The sequence below is a fragment of the Crassostrea angulata genome, chromosome 1 (assembly GCF_025612915.1).
Source record: "Crassostrea angulata isolate pt1a10 chromosome 1, ASM2561291v2, whole genome shotgun sequence".
Classification (NCBI taxonomy): domain Eukaryota; kingdom Metazoa; phylum Mollusca; class Bivalvia; order Ostreida; family Ostreidae; genus Magallana; species Magallana angulata.
This window is the reverse complement of record NC_069111.1, coordinates 48,821,694-48,839,166: the sequence shown is the minus strand read 5'-3', so window position 1 is coordinate 48,839,166 and position 17,473 is coordinate 48,821,694. Positions and strand designations below refer to the sequence as shown.

At 31.4% G+C, this 17,473-nt stretch overlaps 1 protein-coding gene across 2 annotated transcripts in view; it reads right to left on the bottom strand.

Moving 5' to 3' along the window:
- The window catches only part of LOC128180931 (uncharacterized), a 51,090-nt gene that overhangs the window by 28,454 nt on the left and 5,163 nt on the right, over positions 1–17,473 (bottom strand). For both annotated transcript variants that reach the window (XM_052849147.1, XM_052849139.1), the window contains exons 3-22: positions 17,199–17,331; positions 15,642–15,829; positions 13,945–14,181; positions 13,642–13,783; positions 13,278–13,450; positions 11,968–12,225; positions 11,378–11,522; positions 7,469–7,629; positions 6,978–7,128; positions 6,066–6,217; positions 5,310–5,555; positions 4,713–4,839; positions 4,044–4,198; positions 3,594–3,830; positions 3,206–3,300; positions 2,849–2,984; positions 2,211–2,380; positions 1,544–1,607; positions 1,274–1,432; positions 1,063–1,201 (exon numbers count right to left, since the gene is read on the bottom strand). In XM_052849147.1, coding sequence (XP_052705107.1) covers positions 1,063–1,201; positions 1,274–1,432; positions 1,544–1,607; positions 2,211–2,380; positions 2,849–2,984; positions 3,206–3,300; positions 3,594–3,830; positions 4,044–4,198; positions 4,713–4,839; positions 5,310–5,555; positions 6,066–6,217; positions 6,978–7,128; positions 7,469–7,629; positions 11,378–11,522; positions 11,968–12,225; positions 13,278–13,450; positions 13,642–13,783; positions 13,945–14,181; positions 15,642–15,829; positions 17,199–17,331 — 3,268 coding nt within the window. The remainder of the gene's footprint in view (positions 1–1,062; positions 1,202–1,273; positions 1,433–1,543; positions 1,608–2,210; positions 2,381–2,848; positions 2,985–3,205; positions 3,301–3,593; positions 3,831–4,043; positions 4,199–4,712; positions 4,840–5,309; positions 5,556–6,065; positions 6,218–6,977; positions 7,129–7,468; positions 7,630–11,377; positions 11,523–11,967; positions 12,226–13,277; positions 13,451–13,641; positions 13,784–13,944; positions 14,182–15,641; positions 15,830–17,198; positions 17,332–17,473) is intronic.

Genomic DNA, 17,473 nt, shown 5'->3' with positions numbered 1-17,473 from the left:
TAAAAAATCCTTTGTCAATAAACGAACGTAGACACACATATATGTAATCTATATATGTGAACAAACACTAAACGTTCCTCCTATTAAAGTTATGTAGAATAATTTAAAATGGGCATTTTGTTAGGAGAACGGTGATTTTTTACCCGTAATTGCTAAATATTGGGCATCTCCAGTAATTGATAAGACAGCATCTCTTTGATACCTGCAAAGCGACCCGGTGAGCACTCATGCAATTGTAATGCGTGGGTGCTTTAATTCCATATCTTCGATACCTGCGAAGCGACGGGCATCTGAATTTAGCGAGCTTTTGACAGAAACAAAACTTTTACCACGTGAGAAAATCGACGGTATTTTAATTTTTTTCTTAGATGATCAAGAAAAAACACAACATTATAATTCAATAAAGAAATTCGTCATTCAACAGTTCGTTTAAAAACTTTAATACAATTTGACCACGGTGATAATAAAACATTGATGTTAACGGTCATCATAAAATCTATGAAAGAATATTGATTGGAGGGGGACTAAGGGGAATTTCAAATATGAGATTTTTTAAAACAAACTATTCATTACATAGAACGAGGCAGTTGTATAAGAATGATTAACCTGTTAAAAATCGAGACTACAGTTTGTGTATGAATATAAATGTGCTTAATCACAAAAGGTTATTCACATTTATTCCATTGTGGATCAAGGAAAAGCAACAAATTTTGGGAAGAGTGTATTTCATAGATCAACTCCATGACATTTTAACTGCAACCTTGTTTGATATTTTGTATCGAAGAAAATCACGATATGTTTGAATAATCATTAAGGATAAACCCCATCCTCCGAACTTTCAACATATTTGGGATTTGTTGCAAACAATTACAGTAATGATATTGAAATTTAGACTTCTTTTAATCGTGAAAAATCCCTTACAAGTATCAATTCAATTATTTGCTAGTACATAAAGTAAAGCTAGCCCACATCTTGGATAGAAATTGGTCTTTGTTGATCAATAAAAAAAAAATCAGATCGTTGGTCACTTGTTGATTCTGGTAATAACTATTCATTACTTACTTTCCAAGTCCAAGTTGCTTGCAGACGACAGTAGCGTCATCATGGTCCCAATTACTATCACAGATAGTTGACCAGACACCATTTGTGACCACTTCAATTCTTCCCATCGATGTAGTATTTCCATTTACCAACCGAATATCTAAACGAAATTTTAGACAATGAGATATATGACAGACATTTACAGTATAGCCTTGAATCATCAGATGCTTACAGTGTGGACAGGGTTCCCCGTTGTCTTCACACTGACACGCTTCTCCAGTGTAGCCTTGTTTACAGTGGCATGTTCCGTTGTTTTTATCACAGAAGTCAGTGTGTGCTCGCACACAAGCACAGTCGTCACAATTCGAGCCAAATGTCCAGTTTGCACAATCTGTATTTAAGAATACATTTATTTCAAATGTGTTATCAGCGAATCTTCTGTTTTGTTGTTCGAAGTAAAATTCGCATCGAAAAAGAAAAACAATGAAAACAAAAATGTTACCACACTTGGATTCTGTAATTATTAATTGGTCTAAGGCGGCTTTTACTTCTAATACAAACATTATCTAAAATGTAACATTCTAATTAATGCAAAATGTAACCATGTTTTTACCATAAATATTTAGCACATATTAAAGTCTTTTATGTATGTACATTAAGAAGGCATTGCTTTTCCAGAGATATATGGTTGTGGGAAATATAGCACACTGACCTGCTAAATCTTAAGTGAAGCGGTATATACATTTTTGAGTAACTTCTTTATATTCTGAGAAAATGAGAGTATAAAATTTGGGATTCTGTAAACTCTACTACTCCGGATCTTCTGAAAAGTTATTTCTTTTATAATCCATTGGTAAATGTTGTCTTTCTCCTGGTGCATAAATTCATACCTGTTTGCTTTGTAATAGAATTTAGAATTTTTTAATTAATAATTTTGAATAAAAACATTTTTGTCCCCCACTATCAATCCAAGAAATGTCAGCATTTTGAATCAGGTGACCTTATTTTTTTAATTAGGATCAGTATTATTGCATTAAATTTCAGAAACATACAACAAATCAAGAATAATCCAACACAGCTCCACTTACCTAAATATAAACAGTTGAGCAACAAATATAATCTATTTCTACATCTACAACTTCTACTCAACGAAATTTGACTAAATATACCTGACGAACTGGAAGCTTAGAATTTATATTTATTCGTTTATTTGTCCAGCTAGTCTTTTCCCCTTTCAAACTAACAATGATTGATTCTTTCATCGATGTATCTTTCATGGATACCACGATGGAACCTCGTCTTGAAATGATGTAGTCAAAAATAACACAAAGATGACTACCTGCAATAAGTTCAAAATTTAAAGAATTATTACCTATATTGCTAAACATTGGTATTAAAAGGACAATTGGTTTCAGTTAGAAATGATGAAAATGCTGCTTTTCAGATGAGATTAAACATTATTTAATTCTTATTGTTTGCAAGCACGGGCAGAATGTAACGTAAGAAATGACAATTTATGTAATACAATAAAAACAGAATTGTTACGCATGTTATATGGAAAAAAAGGCACATATGGATCAACAAATTTTTTCTTTTTCTTTTTTATGTTCTTTAAATAATAGATGCTGTTACAAACATAAAATTATACACATTGGTAAGAGCCATACTGTACCACGTCATATACAATACTAAATATCTTGTGAGGAGTTTTGTTTGCTTAGTTTTGGTTTTTTTCATATCTAAGCCAGAATAATGATGGTGTCGACATTTTCTAAATAAGGAAAACTGCGTATATAAATGAACTTACGTTTGATTTCTATAGAAAAATTGAGTGCAGCAAAGTATGAAATCGGTGAAAGATAACGCGGTGGGTCCCCAAAGAACACATATTCGGCCCCATCACTTCCATACTCGGGTTTCCAAAGAGGGTATTTGCTTCCTTGCTGTAGGGAAATAAGATTTGATGTGTCTTTTTTTTTCAAAATTTCGGTCATCAATAAGAAATTGTCAGTATAAAGTTAAGATTAATATACAATATTTCTTTGATAACGAGTAATTGCCGATAGATTGTAAATTATATAAATCTGATAATTATCATACATCATTTTAAATAATATACTTTTAGCATATTAAAGCTAAAACAAAACGTTAGGACAAGTCATACGGTATGCTGTAAGCGTGAATTGTTTGTTTCCATATCACACAGACTTCGCCAATTATCACCACTGAAGGAACAAAAATACACCACGTCATTCCAGTCTATGAAAACAGAAATCAAATAATAACAACTGAAATATCGTCTTGCTAAGTTGTTTTTCAGAAGGGAAAATTAACATTTCTATGATATATCTTTCAAAATTTAGTTATTAAGACAGTCATTCATCAATACTAGTAGAAGCCCGTCGCTTTTGCCCAAAATACAATTTAACGTTTAGAGTATATATACCAAAATAGGAGAATAGCATACCATTGAAATATTGATATAGCCAGTTTTATATGTGTGACTCATTTTACTTAATATATGATCCAAAATAAATACCTACTACATTTACCTGAGCATGATGTAGATACATTAAAGGACCCTTGCTTGCATTTACATCTGTCATATTCACAAATATTATACGGGCTTTTACAGGTAGAAATCATTGATGTATGACACGAACAATCGGTTCCACCATATTTGTCATGACACAGACAGGCACCAGTAATTGGATCGCATCCTACACTTGTCTTTTTATCACATTGACAGTACTTTGAACAGTCAATCGAATATTTCCACGCAGGACATTCTAGTGTGAAAAACAATTCATTACAAACATTTATAGTTAATACTAGTTAATGATAATAATTTGCAGCTAATTTCCCAATTTCCTTATTATTAGACCTGTTCAACAGACACTGTCTTAACAAAGTATAGATACATTATTAAAAAAATATCAGTTGATAAAAAAGAACATATATTCACCATTATTCGTTTAAAACAATATTAAATAAAAACTTACTTCCACACATCAATTTACGGGCATCTGTGCAATATGAAGTTGTTATCTGCGTTGTTTCGCATTCAGACCAAGTTCTCTCTGTTCCATTACAATAAATGGATTTATCATAATAATCAGACCAACGACTAGATTCCGATCTTGTATAGATAACAGCCCTTTAAAAATGAAAACATTTTTCCAAAAATCAAAAACAAAACAAAAACAAAAAACATTAGAATTAGTTAAATATACCATCTTAATTCTCATATTTACGAAAACTTGACTTAATTCCTTTGTATCCTTTTAATCGACAATAATTATATCAATAATTTATGTAATTGAACTCGATTTCAATAGATGTTTTATAAGAATTACGTACGAAAAACAAACATTTACATTAACTACTAACGAGAATCATTGAATTTCTTCAACGATATCTAGCTTTTTACCCCAAAATCTCCAATGAGAGCAATTATTGTTTTAACATTCCTTAATCATGACTTGTGTTACTGGATCAGAAGTCGATTTTAATGATTTCTTTCAGTATAAATATACGATAATTAAGAGCTTACAGCATACATTTTTATTACAAAGCCATATCACAGCATTCAACGTTGCCATCCTTCATTACGATTACATGTACCAAAAAGATATGAAATTACATAAGAATAAATTGATTCATATACACACGTGCTGAGGTTTAGTTGACGACACACTACCAACGAATTGTTGACGTTCCAATTTGTGAAACCGCATATTGTTTTCCACTTTTGTTCAAATATTTCTACAGCATTTGTCGTGCTTATTCTCACATTATCTACAAAAATTAATAACAGGTATAAGTTGTTTTTATCAATGCATAAAAACACATTTCTTAGCAAGCCGATTTGTATCTCTTCAAGTCAAGTGATGCCCAACGCAACTCAATATGTTGAAGAGAATATGTGAGTTGTTAAAATATTCGTGATAAATTTTATTATTTTGAATAACAAAATGACATTTAATTACAAAAAAATTAGCCACTTAACTTCAGGTATGGCATCGGTCATTGTTTATCTTATGACACATTAAGAAAAACCCTATAGTGATACTAAATGTATCCATATTGCATTAACAATATCATCTCCCCGAATTTTCGTAATTGTGTATTTATACAAGCTTGGTCAGTATGTAAATAATAATGAATAATTTAAACATAGTTAATTTTTTAAAGCCAATTCGAATTTCTTTGAAGAAGGTTTCATAGACAAAAAAAGGCAAGAATTTATTGGTGTTGGTTATACTTACCAACGCATCCATGTTCGAGGCCCGTAAACCCTGCCTTACATATGCAGAGAATTTGGTTCGATTCATAATAACAATCAGAGACAGTCGTATTGCAGCTATGTGAACCAACAGCACAGTTGCAGGTATGCCCCGAGAATTCAGGTTTACACACACATTCTCCCGTATTCATGTCACAGGAAGCTGTAGATTCGGTGTCACATGGGCAATAACGGTTGCAATTCTCCCCAAACCGATAGGGTGAACAAACTTCAAAAGATTAAACAAAACAGTCATATTAGTGTATGTTCCATGAATTATATAGAACTGAGTTTTTAAACTATACAGTGGTATTAACTGAATTAAAGATACTAAGATATATCAAAAAGTTTCTTAGAAAAAAGATCAACGAGTGTCTAAATATGTGAGAATCAATATGTGGAATCATTAAATATTACGATTATGTTTACATTACGTAATTATAATCGCAAGTCAAAGCTTAATAAAACATATATTTTTATCAATTGAAGTAGAACTGGAACGTCCATTGGTCACACCGCTCGTATTAGCAACCATACCTGTAGCATCTTCACTTATTATAACATCGTTTTGCATTAAAATTTAATTGATTTGATAAGTTTAATGCACAAAATCAAATACCACTGAAAGAGATTTGTAGTGTCTGAATATATTTAGCTATCGTCATTTCAATCGAATTATATCATGAAATAGAACATAGATATCCGTTTGAGAGTTTGAAACATAAAAGTCACTACTCACCAGCATTACATGATAGCTGAACACCATAACACGTGCCATATTTTTCTTGGTAATTGCATTCTACGAGAAATCTTTCCTCTCCGTTACACATAGGATAAAAGGGAAACAGGTCTTTAGATTGAGTATTTGTCCATTGACTTTTTACAAGCTTTCTGAAACAGATGATGGTTTGCAATGTTTGTTATACAGTTTATAATTTCCAAATGAGAAACATAATACTGTGGTTTCATTAATTTTCGTGGGTATCAATTTTCGTTGATTTTCTGAAAACCACAGTTTCAAGGATACGTAATTTCGTGGCCAATGATCCTATCAATACAAAATGTTAGTTGAAATTGAACTTCAATGAACAATAATTTTCGTGGATCAACTTAACAACGAAATCCACGAAAATTGGTATTCAACGAATATTGATGAAACCACAGTAGGCGTTAAAAGCTTCCGTATCAGAGTTACAATTCTTAAAGTATTCATATGCCTTTTCAAGAATGATTCTTCTACGCAAGTTCTTCAAAGACATTTCAATCAAGACCTCTGTTGAAATTGTGAAATAGTACGTATCATAATACAGCTTTAGTCACCAAAAAAATAATTTAAAAATAAAATCAAGTGATAGTAAATTATTGATTAATTTTTCGAATTTTGTGCCTGGTTTTAATTGCAATAATCCCTGTTGAGAACATTGCAGATATTGAAACAATATTTTATACAGACCAATCTCACCATATATACAAATCATATCAATTTCACTTAAATTCCACGTCAACGCATTGTCAATGTACACCATTTTTGACGGAGTGGTATGTATTCTTTGTATGAAAATAAGACAAATGTAACACACACATATAGAACATTATTCAATGTTTAAGAGTTCCTGACTCTAGTGTCAGAATATGAGCTCGTCAGACTCACGTTGGTAAACCAAGTTCACGACAAGCCACTTTTGCTTCTTTCGTGTTCAGTGGTGAACATAGATGAACCCAACGTCTCCCGTAATAAATCTGCAACAAGCCAGTAGTTTCCGATGCTGTTTTTTGTATTGACACCAATCTGATGAGGCGGTCTGTGAAATATTGGGCGAAAGGCATTAAGTCACCTGTCCTATTTACATTTCAACATCTAAAATACATCTTAGTAAATTTTGCTCTAAAGAAACCTTAATGCCTGGAACCTACTTGTGCATGCTTTTAGATTTTGAATTTCTTATCTTTTATTTTAACAAAATTTTATTTGAATAGACAAATTAACGAAAACATGACTTCATGACATCCTAAAAAAAGCTTTGTTTTATCATTAATGATTAATTTTATATTGTCGTACTCTTTTCTTTAATATTAACATTTCACATAATGTTGAAAATTACATGTTTATGGTATTTAATAAGACACTGTAATCTGACTTACCTTTTGGACAGGTAAATACTGCAGATCCATGATAACAATATGCATATTTTCCTCGGTGTTGACATTCATAAAGACTCTTTTCTGTTCCATTGCAGAATATTCTACTCGATTTTGTATTTCTAATATCTCCTTTGGGGTTTTTGCTGAGCTGTGCATACTCTCTGAAAATGCATATATATATATATATATATATATATATATATATATATATATATATATATATATATATATATATATATATATATATATATATATATATATATACTGACCTTGTTTCAAACAAAGTTTCCACATGGTTTTAACGAATTGTTGTGGTCTTCAAACATGATTCATTAACTAACAACTTAGAATTCAATATCTGTAGGCATCTGCTTTATTGGTAGTGTGCATTTAGGATTTTTTATATCATATATCATGAATAATAGCCTCAAAGAAAACCTTGATCCTTAAAATAACTGCTCGCAAAAAAGTTCAATAGGATAATAAAAACAAAATGACTAAGAAAAAGAAACATAATCAAAGTGATTTTCTTTGGGACTTCGATTTTTGTATTCATGTTGATTGTTTGACCACTATCTCAGCAATGTGGAAGCGTTATATTTCTATATGACTATTTAATAGAGGGTAATTGTGTATTGGTTTGTTTCTTTTAAGTTTTGCAAGATTGTTGTTTTATATGTCTAGCACTTCTGGCGCCAAAGTTCGTTAGGGCTCGAAAATTGAGATTTAAAAAGTATTGTGAATGTTTGTACTTTTCTTTCTTTATCTCTTTTCTGGAAAAGAGATAACATTTTGTTAAAACATGTAATGTAAAAAAAGTTTAAATTTACCAGACATTTCAGCTGATATGAAAAAGGTCGCTGGCCCCTCAAATTAGGGACCTAGAGGGCTCTTAAGTATTTTACCTATAGCTCTTCACCGAGGGATAATGTCATAAATTAAAAAAGCAAATATGTTTATCTTACAGTTATGAAGCCTTACAGTATAACGATCATGTGTAGCATAATTATGGGTTTTATGGGTCAAAAATCAAAAACTTTGATCACTTATATCTTAAAAAGAAAAAATATTTTGAAATGCAGTATAGAAGAAAGATGTTCAAAATAATGTACTTAACAACATGCAACCTTCAAAATTTGGTTCAGTGGCCCCAGTAAGGAGATAAGGGACCGGCCATTAAAACATTCTTTCTCAGATATCTCAAGAATTATAACAAATTTCTACACAATTGTTGAGCTAAATGTTTTTAAAATCAAATGACCTTTCATTTGATACAAAGAAAAAGGGGCTGGTCCCTAATGTTAGGGACCTAGAGGGCTCTAAAAGAGTTTCCCAATAGCTCTTTGCCGAGGGATATTTTGTAATAGTTTATAGAAGCAAATATGTTTATCTTACAGTAATGAAGCCCAATAGTATAACAATTTTTTCATGTGTAACATAATTAGGGTATTTTATGGGTCATACGTCCAAAACTTTGATCACCTATATCTTAAAAAAAATGAAATGCAGTATTAAAGGCATATGCTTCAAAATTAATTCAGCGGCCCCAATAAGGAGATAAGGGACCTGCCCCTAAAACGTTATTCACAGATATCTCAAGAACAGTGACGAATTTCTAAACACTTGTTGAACAAAGCTCTTACACCTGAAACAAAATAGTATCTGGCCCTGAGAATGTAGACCCTGTTTTCCTGTTTTAAATCATGTTTAGCTGTTAAATAGCAAAATCAAGATTGAACATAAATCTCAAGTTCTAAAATCAGACGAAAGACCTCCATGTTGCTCATAACGAGATCTTGTGTAGTTTTCTTGTCTGGTTTTCTTTTTGCATTTGTTGAAGTGAGATATTTTTTTTTCAACACATAATTTCATGACGTGAATATGAACCAAAAAACAGCACTGCACCTTCTCACACAACTCAAAATACTTATTCATGAAGAATTAATTGCTTACATTGCATCAGAGAAACGTTTATGAATGGAGATAAATTCTTAAATATATATAAACAACGGACTGAATTTAAGGGAAGTGAACATGAAAAAAATAATTGTTGCTTAATAAATTTTAAAACATTTTGAAACTTAAAAATGAGGTCTGTAACCTTTTTTTTTTATTTCTATCATTAGATTTTATCAATTTAACACTCTCAGTGAAAGGTATATGGAGGTAAACCATTTTTCCCAGCATGCATCTGTTCTCTGACGTAGATAAGCCAAATTGCTGCTGGTCACTGGATCAGTGTTAGAACTGGGCCAGTGTTTATACAGAGCTGATGAAATTTACAAAGAAAAGCTATGCCTGGATGTGAAGCAAAATTTTATACTGTCATGAGCATAAGAGGACAAGGATTTAGTAAATTTCTATAAATGAACCTTCGATAACTATATATGATTTGTGCAAAAAATGAATAGATATCATAATTTGTGAAATATGAGACCATCAAATTCCAAAGGGGTTTTTACGGAAATGTGGCAGTCAGTGTTTACATAAATAAAATGCTGTTTGTAGATTTAAAATAAATATATAAATGTAATTTCATTTTCTTTGTGGGGTTCCTTACCGTTACTTTTTATCTAAATGCTCTGGAGATTTTTCCGCTTTGTTTTTATATTACCATAGATTAAATCTTGATGATACGTATATGCCGAATCGGTTTATGCTGTCAGAGGAGTAACAGAACTAAGACACTTTTTGGGAGTTGATTTTAATCAACTCTCCTATGCAGTTACTCAGACAAACCGAAAGTGAAACAGTGTTTGGACCTCAGCACAAATTATCGCTGCTGATAAGACTTAGTTCTTGAAAATATTTGATAAATTCGATGTAATGTATGCTAAACCATTGTTTTTCAAGGAAACTTATTTATAAATACCTTGAAAATAGTCAGATTTTAAATGGTACGAACAATTTAAATATTTTTGTAGTCGTATGTATTCCTACGCAAAAGTTCAATATAGTCTCCTTCAACTCGACGCTTGGCTGTCTCCGTAAATCCTTGTCGGAGATCTACCGTGTCAGCCGAGCGTTTGTTTGAACGAGACTAGAGTTCAATATTGCTTGGATCCATACAATTTTCGAGAAATATTTCTATTACTGATAACAAGATTCATATGGGGGTTTCTCGACGTTCTTGTCCAAAAAGTCCAAAAATTCATACTATAAAAATGTGCGTAATTCAAATTAGAAACTACCTGTACTTAATGCAAAATAACATATCATTGATTTTAAAATAAATAAACATCGACAAAATCAACTCCCGTCAGTTCTTCAGTACTTTGATTAAAAATTAGGATTCTGAGCAAAGCACCTAGTGTGCTCATTAATGTAGCACACATAATGTTCAAACTCATAACAACTTTTTAAGAAATTCCCAAGAGCAAGAAAAAAGAAGGCCACAATAACAGTGATCAAGGCACATTCCATTCTAGTGTCATGTCACATTAACTGCTGGTGGGAATGCATCATTTTGATATCCAAAATCTTCCTCCATTAACCCGTTTCAAAATAACGACTCTTAACATCCATTTCAAGTTTCAATTCACATTTTGATGATGGCATTTTATTTCCCGTTACTAAACGTGTGTAAAAATGCTATGTGTCTCACTGACGTCAACATTTGTACTGCCCTCTCTTAGATGCTTAGAGATAACCCAGCAGGGAGGTAATGATTTTAACAATATGGCAGCGCTCATGGATTGCAAGAATTAGTTATTCTAAGTGGTATATCTTCTTACTGAGGAAAGCTGTGTCTTAATGGTTTTCAGGTATCATTATACACATCAAACATACAAATTTAAGCCCTTGATAATTTTTTCATGTTCACTTCCTTTAAGACTTGGATAAAAATTACCTTTTGAAATGTTCGACCTTATCTTTATTTTACTAATTGTATTGTTACTTAGTTCATACTCAGGAAGTCCAAAATGTCGGCAAACAACCCGAGGAGTTTCCGCAGATAACCCATAATTACATATTCTCATCCAAACTCCAGTTTGATACAGAACTACGTTAACATCCTCTGGATCATGCGTTTTCACCCGAAGAAAGTGTTCCTCTGAGGAAAAAACCCAAGAAATAGCAATTAAGAAAGACAGAGCTCTATAACAAATAAGGAAAAATTATATATCATAAAAATATATATGTCTGGTTGAAACAATGTTTGAAATGTTTTACACAAAATAAAGGGATTCAATCTGGAATGTAAAAAATCAAATGCAAATTATCTGGTCTTTATGTGACCTGGAAATACAGCATTGAATGTAGGACATTAGCTCAAATCAAATCTATTAGATTAATGCCAATAATTACTCTTTTTTAATAATATTAAACATCCAATCACATTCTTAAAATTTGCATTTCGATTTCGGTCGGAATAACCGAATGTATAAGTATGTAATACTTATGGTTACTTAACGTTCCCTTAAAACATAATTAACCTAATCAGTAACATGTATGAGAATTCGAGACAATACAGTTATATATAATGACATTGATCTTACTCAAACATCCCTCTTTCTGGTATTCGGACTCCGAGTAGCCAGGCTTGCACAGGCAGATTGCTGTCCCGTTATAACTCGTGTCACAGAACGATATCGTCTCGTTACAAGTATGCACACCGTTTTTACAGGAGCATAGTTCACCGAAAAACCCTGCTTTGCAAAAGCACTGCCCGGTATCTTCATCACAGGCCATACTGGTGTTCTTGTTACACATACAAGGGTTTTCACAGTTTGGTCCAAAAGTAAAGTTTGGACAATCTGTAATAATAGTAAGAAGAAATATTACTATGTGGATTCCCGAAAATAAAATCATTATAGTTTGAACAGTTTAACAGTTTGACAGAAGACGGCAAAGTGAGCCACGATATGTTTTATTCGTTTTTACATGTGACATATCTAAGCCAATTTAACTTCTATTTTATTAAGCTGTTCAATTCTTTATATTGAACAAGAAATATATTATTAATTTGAGCCAATGACTTGTGAAGTTTCTGAAAAGTTTGAATATTTGAAAAACGCGATATTATCCACAGTATAAGGGGTCAAACAAATAAAGGGCTTAAAGTGCGTTCATCTTTTTGACATATGTCTGATCATTGAAAATTCAGTGTTGTTACATTTTTCAACGTGCAGCCAATTTATTTTTACAGAATGTTGCATTACTTTCCTTGATTTTTTTACTTGATTTTAAATATTCTCATATGTTTAATTATCTTTGGTTAGTAATTATAGTCTGAACATTTTAAAATCTTAACTATATTTCTAAATCACCAATTTTCTGGCTTGTGTATTAGTTATATCATAAATTATAGCATCAGAGCAAAGATTTGTAAATTTTGGTTCACCAATTTGATTCCTCATTGTGGTACCACCCAATCCCTGGCGATCATAAACAAACGTAAATCTATACCTAAGTTTTTCTCCATGTTTTCCCATGTCGGAATCATTGTGAGTCAAATTTGGTTGAAATTTGCAAAGTGGTTCTTGAGGTAAATGTAAAAAAAAAGTTTACAAACGGATTAACGGATTAATGAACAGACGGACAGCTAGACACATGGATGCTTCAAAAAAGGTGACCAGAAAACCCTATCTAAATGGTCTCTGGTGAGCTAAGAGATTATGAGTGTCATTTCCACAGACGCTTTGTTTGTTTTTGTTTTTTGTGGGTAATGTTGGCAAATTATTCTGATGATTTTTGAAAGGTTTAATCATTTACCATTATAACCGCGTCTGCATATTTAACTTTAGTCATTACCAAGTAAGTGCAATTGACAGCTTAATGGTTTCCATATTCTAAATAAATAGCATACTTGGGAAACATTGAATGTAAATGTCTTCACTGTGAGTACATGATCTTCCATAACTACTCAGTCTGCATTCAGATAAACTGGTTTCTGTTCCGTTACAATATGTGTTGTAGATGATAGCCATTGAAGTGTCCGGATTTTGAAAGTCCAATACAGTCCGGAATGTAACGTATCGCCTGAAAAAAAATACTGAATAAGTATAAGACGTTATCTCTATTTATTAGGACATTTTTTTCATTTGGAATTTGCTTTATTTTCATCAAAATGGACACAAAACCAGTATCATTATTGGGATTTGTTATATAATGTATATATTATTCAGCATAAATAGAAGGAGTCATAGAGTTTTTATTTGGACATGTCTTACGTAGGTAGATGGAGCTGTCTACATGCCACAAGGGACTCTTTATACTTGAAATTATTATCGCAAAATGTGGTCCATGTTCGATTTATGTAGAGTTGCAAAATTCCTTCGTTGTCGGTTTTATTTCCATAGAGTCTAATGGAATCTTAAATGATAAAAATTAATTTTAATTTCGACTTCTATATAAATAACATCTTTTGAAATTGATGATGGAACGATGACATGTACAGTGTTAAATCTAAAAAAAACAACAAATAAAGATAAACTAATATATAGTAAATGTTGAATATTGATAAATGAATGTACCTTCACATGCAAGTCCTAATCTATTATACTGAGCCCTGCAGTAACAGGTTGGTGTTGGTTTTCCACAAAAGGCGTACGTGGAATTGCAAGAATGAACTCCATCTTCACATTCACAAGTTTCACCTGAATAACCATGTAAACAGTAACATTGTCCTGTAGTTTTATTACAGTCTGATGACGTCTGCTGGTTACAGTCGCATTGCTCGCACGTTGGTCCAAAGCGAAATTTTGGACAATCTGTGTTGGGTATCAAAAATGAAAATCATTTAGTTCATATTTATATGAAAATATTTTAAAAGGGATTTAAAGATTGAAGTATTTTACTCGTATTAAAAAATAATATAATTATAAAATGTACATCAATCTAACATCGAAACTTATTTATGATAAAAACTTCACTAATTGCAGCTCATAGCCTTATCATAGGTTTGAAATAATTATAACAATTTGAGTTATCATACATAAATCGTTTTCCTGAATTTATAGCAACAAAACAAGTTAATCATTAGCCAGAGGTACATTTAACAAACCCCGCATACATGTACCATTCGGCTCACATGGACTTTTGAACTGTTCAGGGCTTTATGAATTTGAGTCAAGGTAAAAAAAAACCTTATGCCTTGTATTTTTATTTTAAATTCATTGATCCCATTCTTTTACAAATTTAGACAGGCATTTACTTGTTGTTAAGGTAACATTTTAGATAACATCTTACGTTAAAATCTTTTACATTCTCAAGCTTCAATGAAACTCTTTTTGTTTAAAACATTAACTTGGTCAAAGTAACTTCTGTCTAACATTTAATTCTTTTACTGTGCTGACAAAATCTATGTCAAAAGAAGCATTCACGGTAAAACTATATATCCGTAATTCTTCATATCCCAACAACAAATTGATTATAATATCTATAGCGAATTCACAATACACATGTTTTCTTTCATCAGACTATAATTTTTTTCCTATTGAGGCTTAAAAAAATACATTACTTTAAATATATATTGATCGGATTGTAAATTAAAACATTTATATGAAAAAAATTCATTCAAACTATTATGTTTAATGTTAGCGCAAATCTTTTACACTTTAAAGAAATTCGTTATAAAAATGTTGAATTTCGTTATTCTTTACTTCTACGGGGCTCAAAATCAGTTCGCTATTTCAGTTAATTAGTTATATCCAATTTCGTAATAACCGTAAAATCATGAAAAGATTTTTTTTAGAATTTTAAATTTGCCGGGACTCCAAATAAAAACTTCGTTACATCTGAGAATTTGCTATATCCGTGTCTGTACTAAACGAGTTTTACTTTTCGTCTGAAAAATGACCTGGGCAAGGATTATTTATTTTTTCAAAGAACATTGGCCCTGCATGTCTAATCATCCTGAAATTAAACTCTTGACACACTCAAAGGTTCCCAGTAATACCTCAATGGTGTAAAAAATCCAAATTATTCTCAATTAGAAAGTGTGTGGACTTTGAACATGCCTGATAAGTGAGTCAATTGGTCAGCCTCATGATACAGTCACGAGTCATATTCACATTATGTTTAGATAACAAACTTTCAGTGATTTCTCATTACAAAACAGTATCACTTTGGATCATCGACTAAAAAAAAATTACTTGTTTATTCACACCATAACTTAATTAAAGATGTTATACATGTTTTTTGGTAAGAAAATTTAACCATCAACATTTACCAGATCTGCAGTCAATAATTGGAAACGATGTATATACTGAAGTATGGGAAATGATGCTAAATCGGCACTTTGAAAGTTCTGTTTCATCTCCTGAGCAAACAACTTCTGTAATGCGTGACTTTGAGTAGTAGACCGAGTAGTGGAGTCCAAAAAATGATGGAGTCCGTCCTTTATAAGTGACATAAAATCTACAAAAATGAGCAAAATGGTTATTTCTCTAACTTTACTGTGCACATTTTATTTTACTGATGTATGCCATCAAATTAAGGCCATATCACTAAAATAATTTATGAACAAACATACTACACATAACTTGCATACTAATTTGATAACAAAAAGTTATACTGGTTTATCAAAACAAACACACATACACACACATACACACGAACACACACACACACACACTTCTTTTTGTTTGGCGGCATAGAATGTATGCATTTTTCCACTTTAAATGACTAAAAGATAGCATTGTCTCCGTATTTTTGCCGAAGACAACGAAGATGGCAAAAATCGACCACAATGAAATAAATAACAAGTCTTTGGTACAAAAAATTGTTTAATATACACATATACTTTGTAAAATAAATTAAATTTATTCAATAAAAAGGACTATTGGGTATACATGTATATATGGTCAAATATCTGCCCCCGATTTCAACCAACTTTTAAATAGTATCGTGTAAAAATCAAATCTTCATTAATCATTGTACAGAGGATGCCTATGACTTGAAGCTTGATTTTAGTCATCATTGCTTATTTGCTGTTTATCTTTGAGGTCACCTAAATAACCTTATTCCCGCAAATTTGCAAACAAATAAAATTTTTCTCATTTTTGCTTTATATTTTGCTTTGGAAGTATGGAGCACAGGTCTGCTAAAATCCGATTTTAACATATGTTTTTCTTCAGATAGTTATACACATTATACTAAAAAATGGTACTTGAGCAAGCCTGCGCTCGATGTTTCCCAGTCGAAAAACCATCGGAAAACACCCGTATTTTGCTACAAAACAACAATTTTTCAAAATAAGGCAATGTCTAATTTCTACATTATGACGTCATTAGGGTGATAACCTTTAACACCCTCATTTTCAATATGATTTTAACTATCTTTCACCTTATTTTTAAAGCTCTTTATAGAACTTTGATTTTGGGAGCAAAAAATGCATTATACCGCACATAGTCCTTTCCCACGACATTTAATTATTTCGAGGTGACCTCTTACAATGACTGGTTTAACTTCTTGATGTATTTTTTTTTTACTTCTTCCTTATAAATGATATTCGTCTTCATTGGCCTTCAGAGTGCGGTCGGTTTTATCATTTTGAAAAGTTTTCATATTAATTTGTGTTTTTACAGAACTGTTTTAAATAAGTTGTTCATCTTTTTGTTCCCTTTTTTAAGCATTTTTTTTTTTAAATATTTTTTTAAATCCCAAATAATGAGATTATTTCATCTTACATTTGTTGTACGTCAATAAAGAAAACAAACAACACTTTTAATAGTTACAATATTTTTGAAGTTATGAAAAATAGAAATAAATAAAGGAGAAAACATACGTTGGTAATCCAAGTTGTCTACAAATAACTTTACTGTTTCTTTCCACCCATTTATAGCCATAGGAGACAAACATCCATTTGTTATTGTAATACATCTCCAATACACCAGTGTCTTTTATAAATCGCAAGTTTTCTGCAATGAAACATTTTGTAGCTGTAGAATATAAAATGAGTTCATCTTGATTTTTTATTTTGTAGTTCAATGGAAACATTTGATATCCATTATTGATTCAAAATAAAAGTCAATTCATAAGTTTGAATTACTTGCAAATATA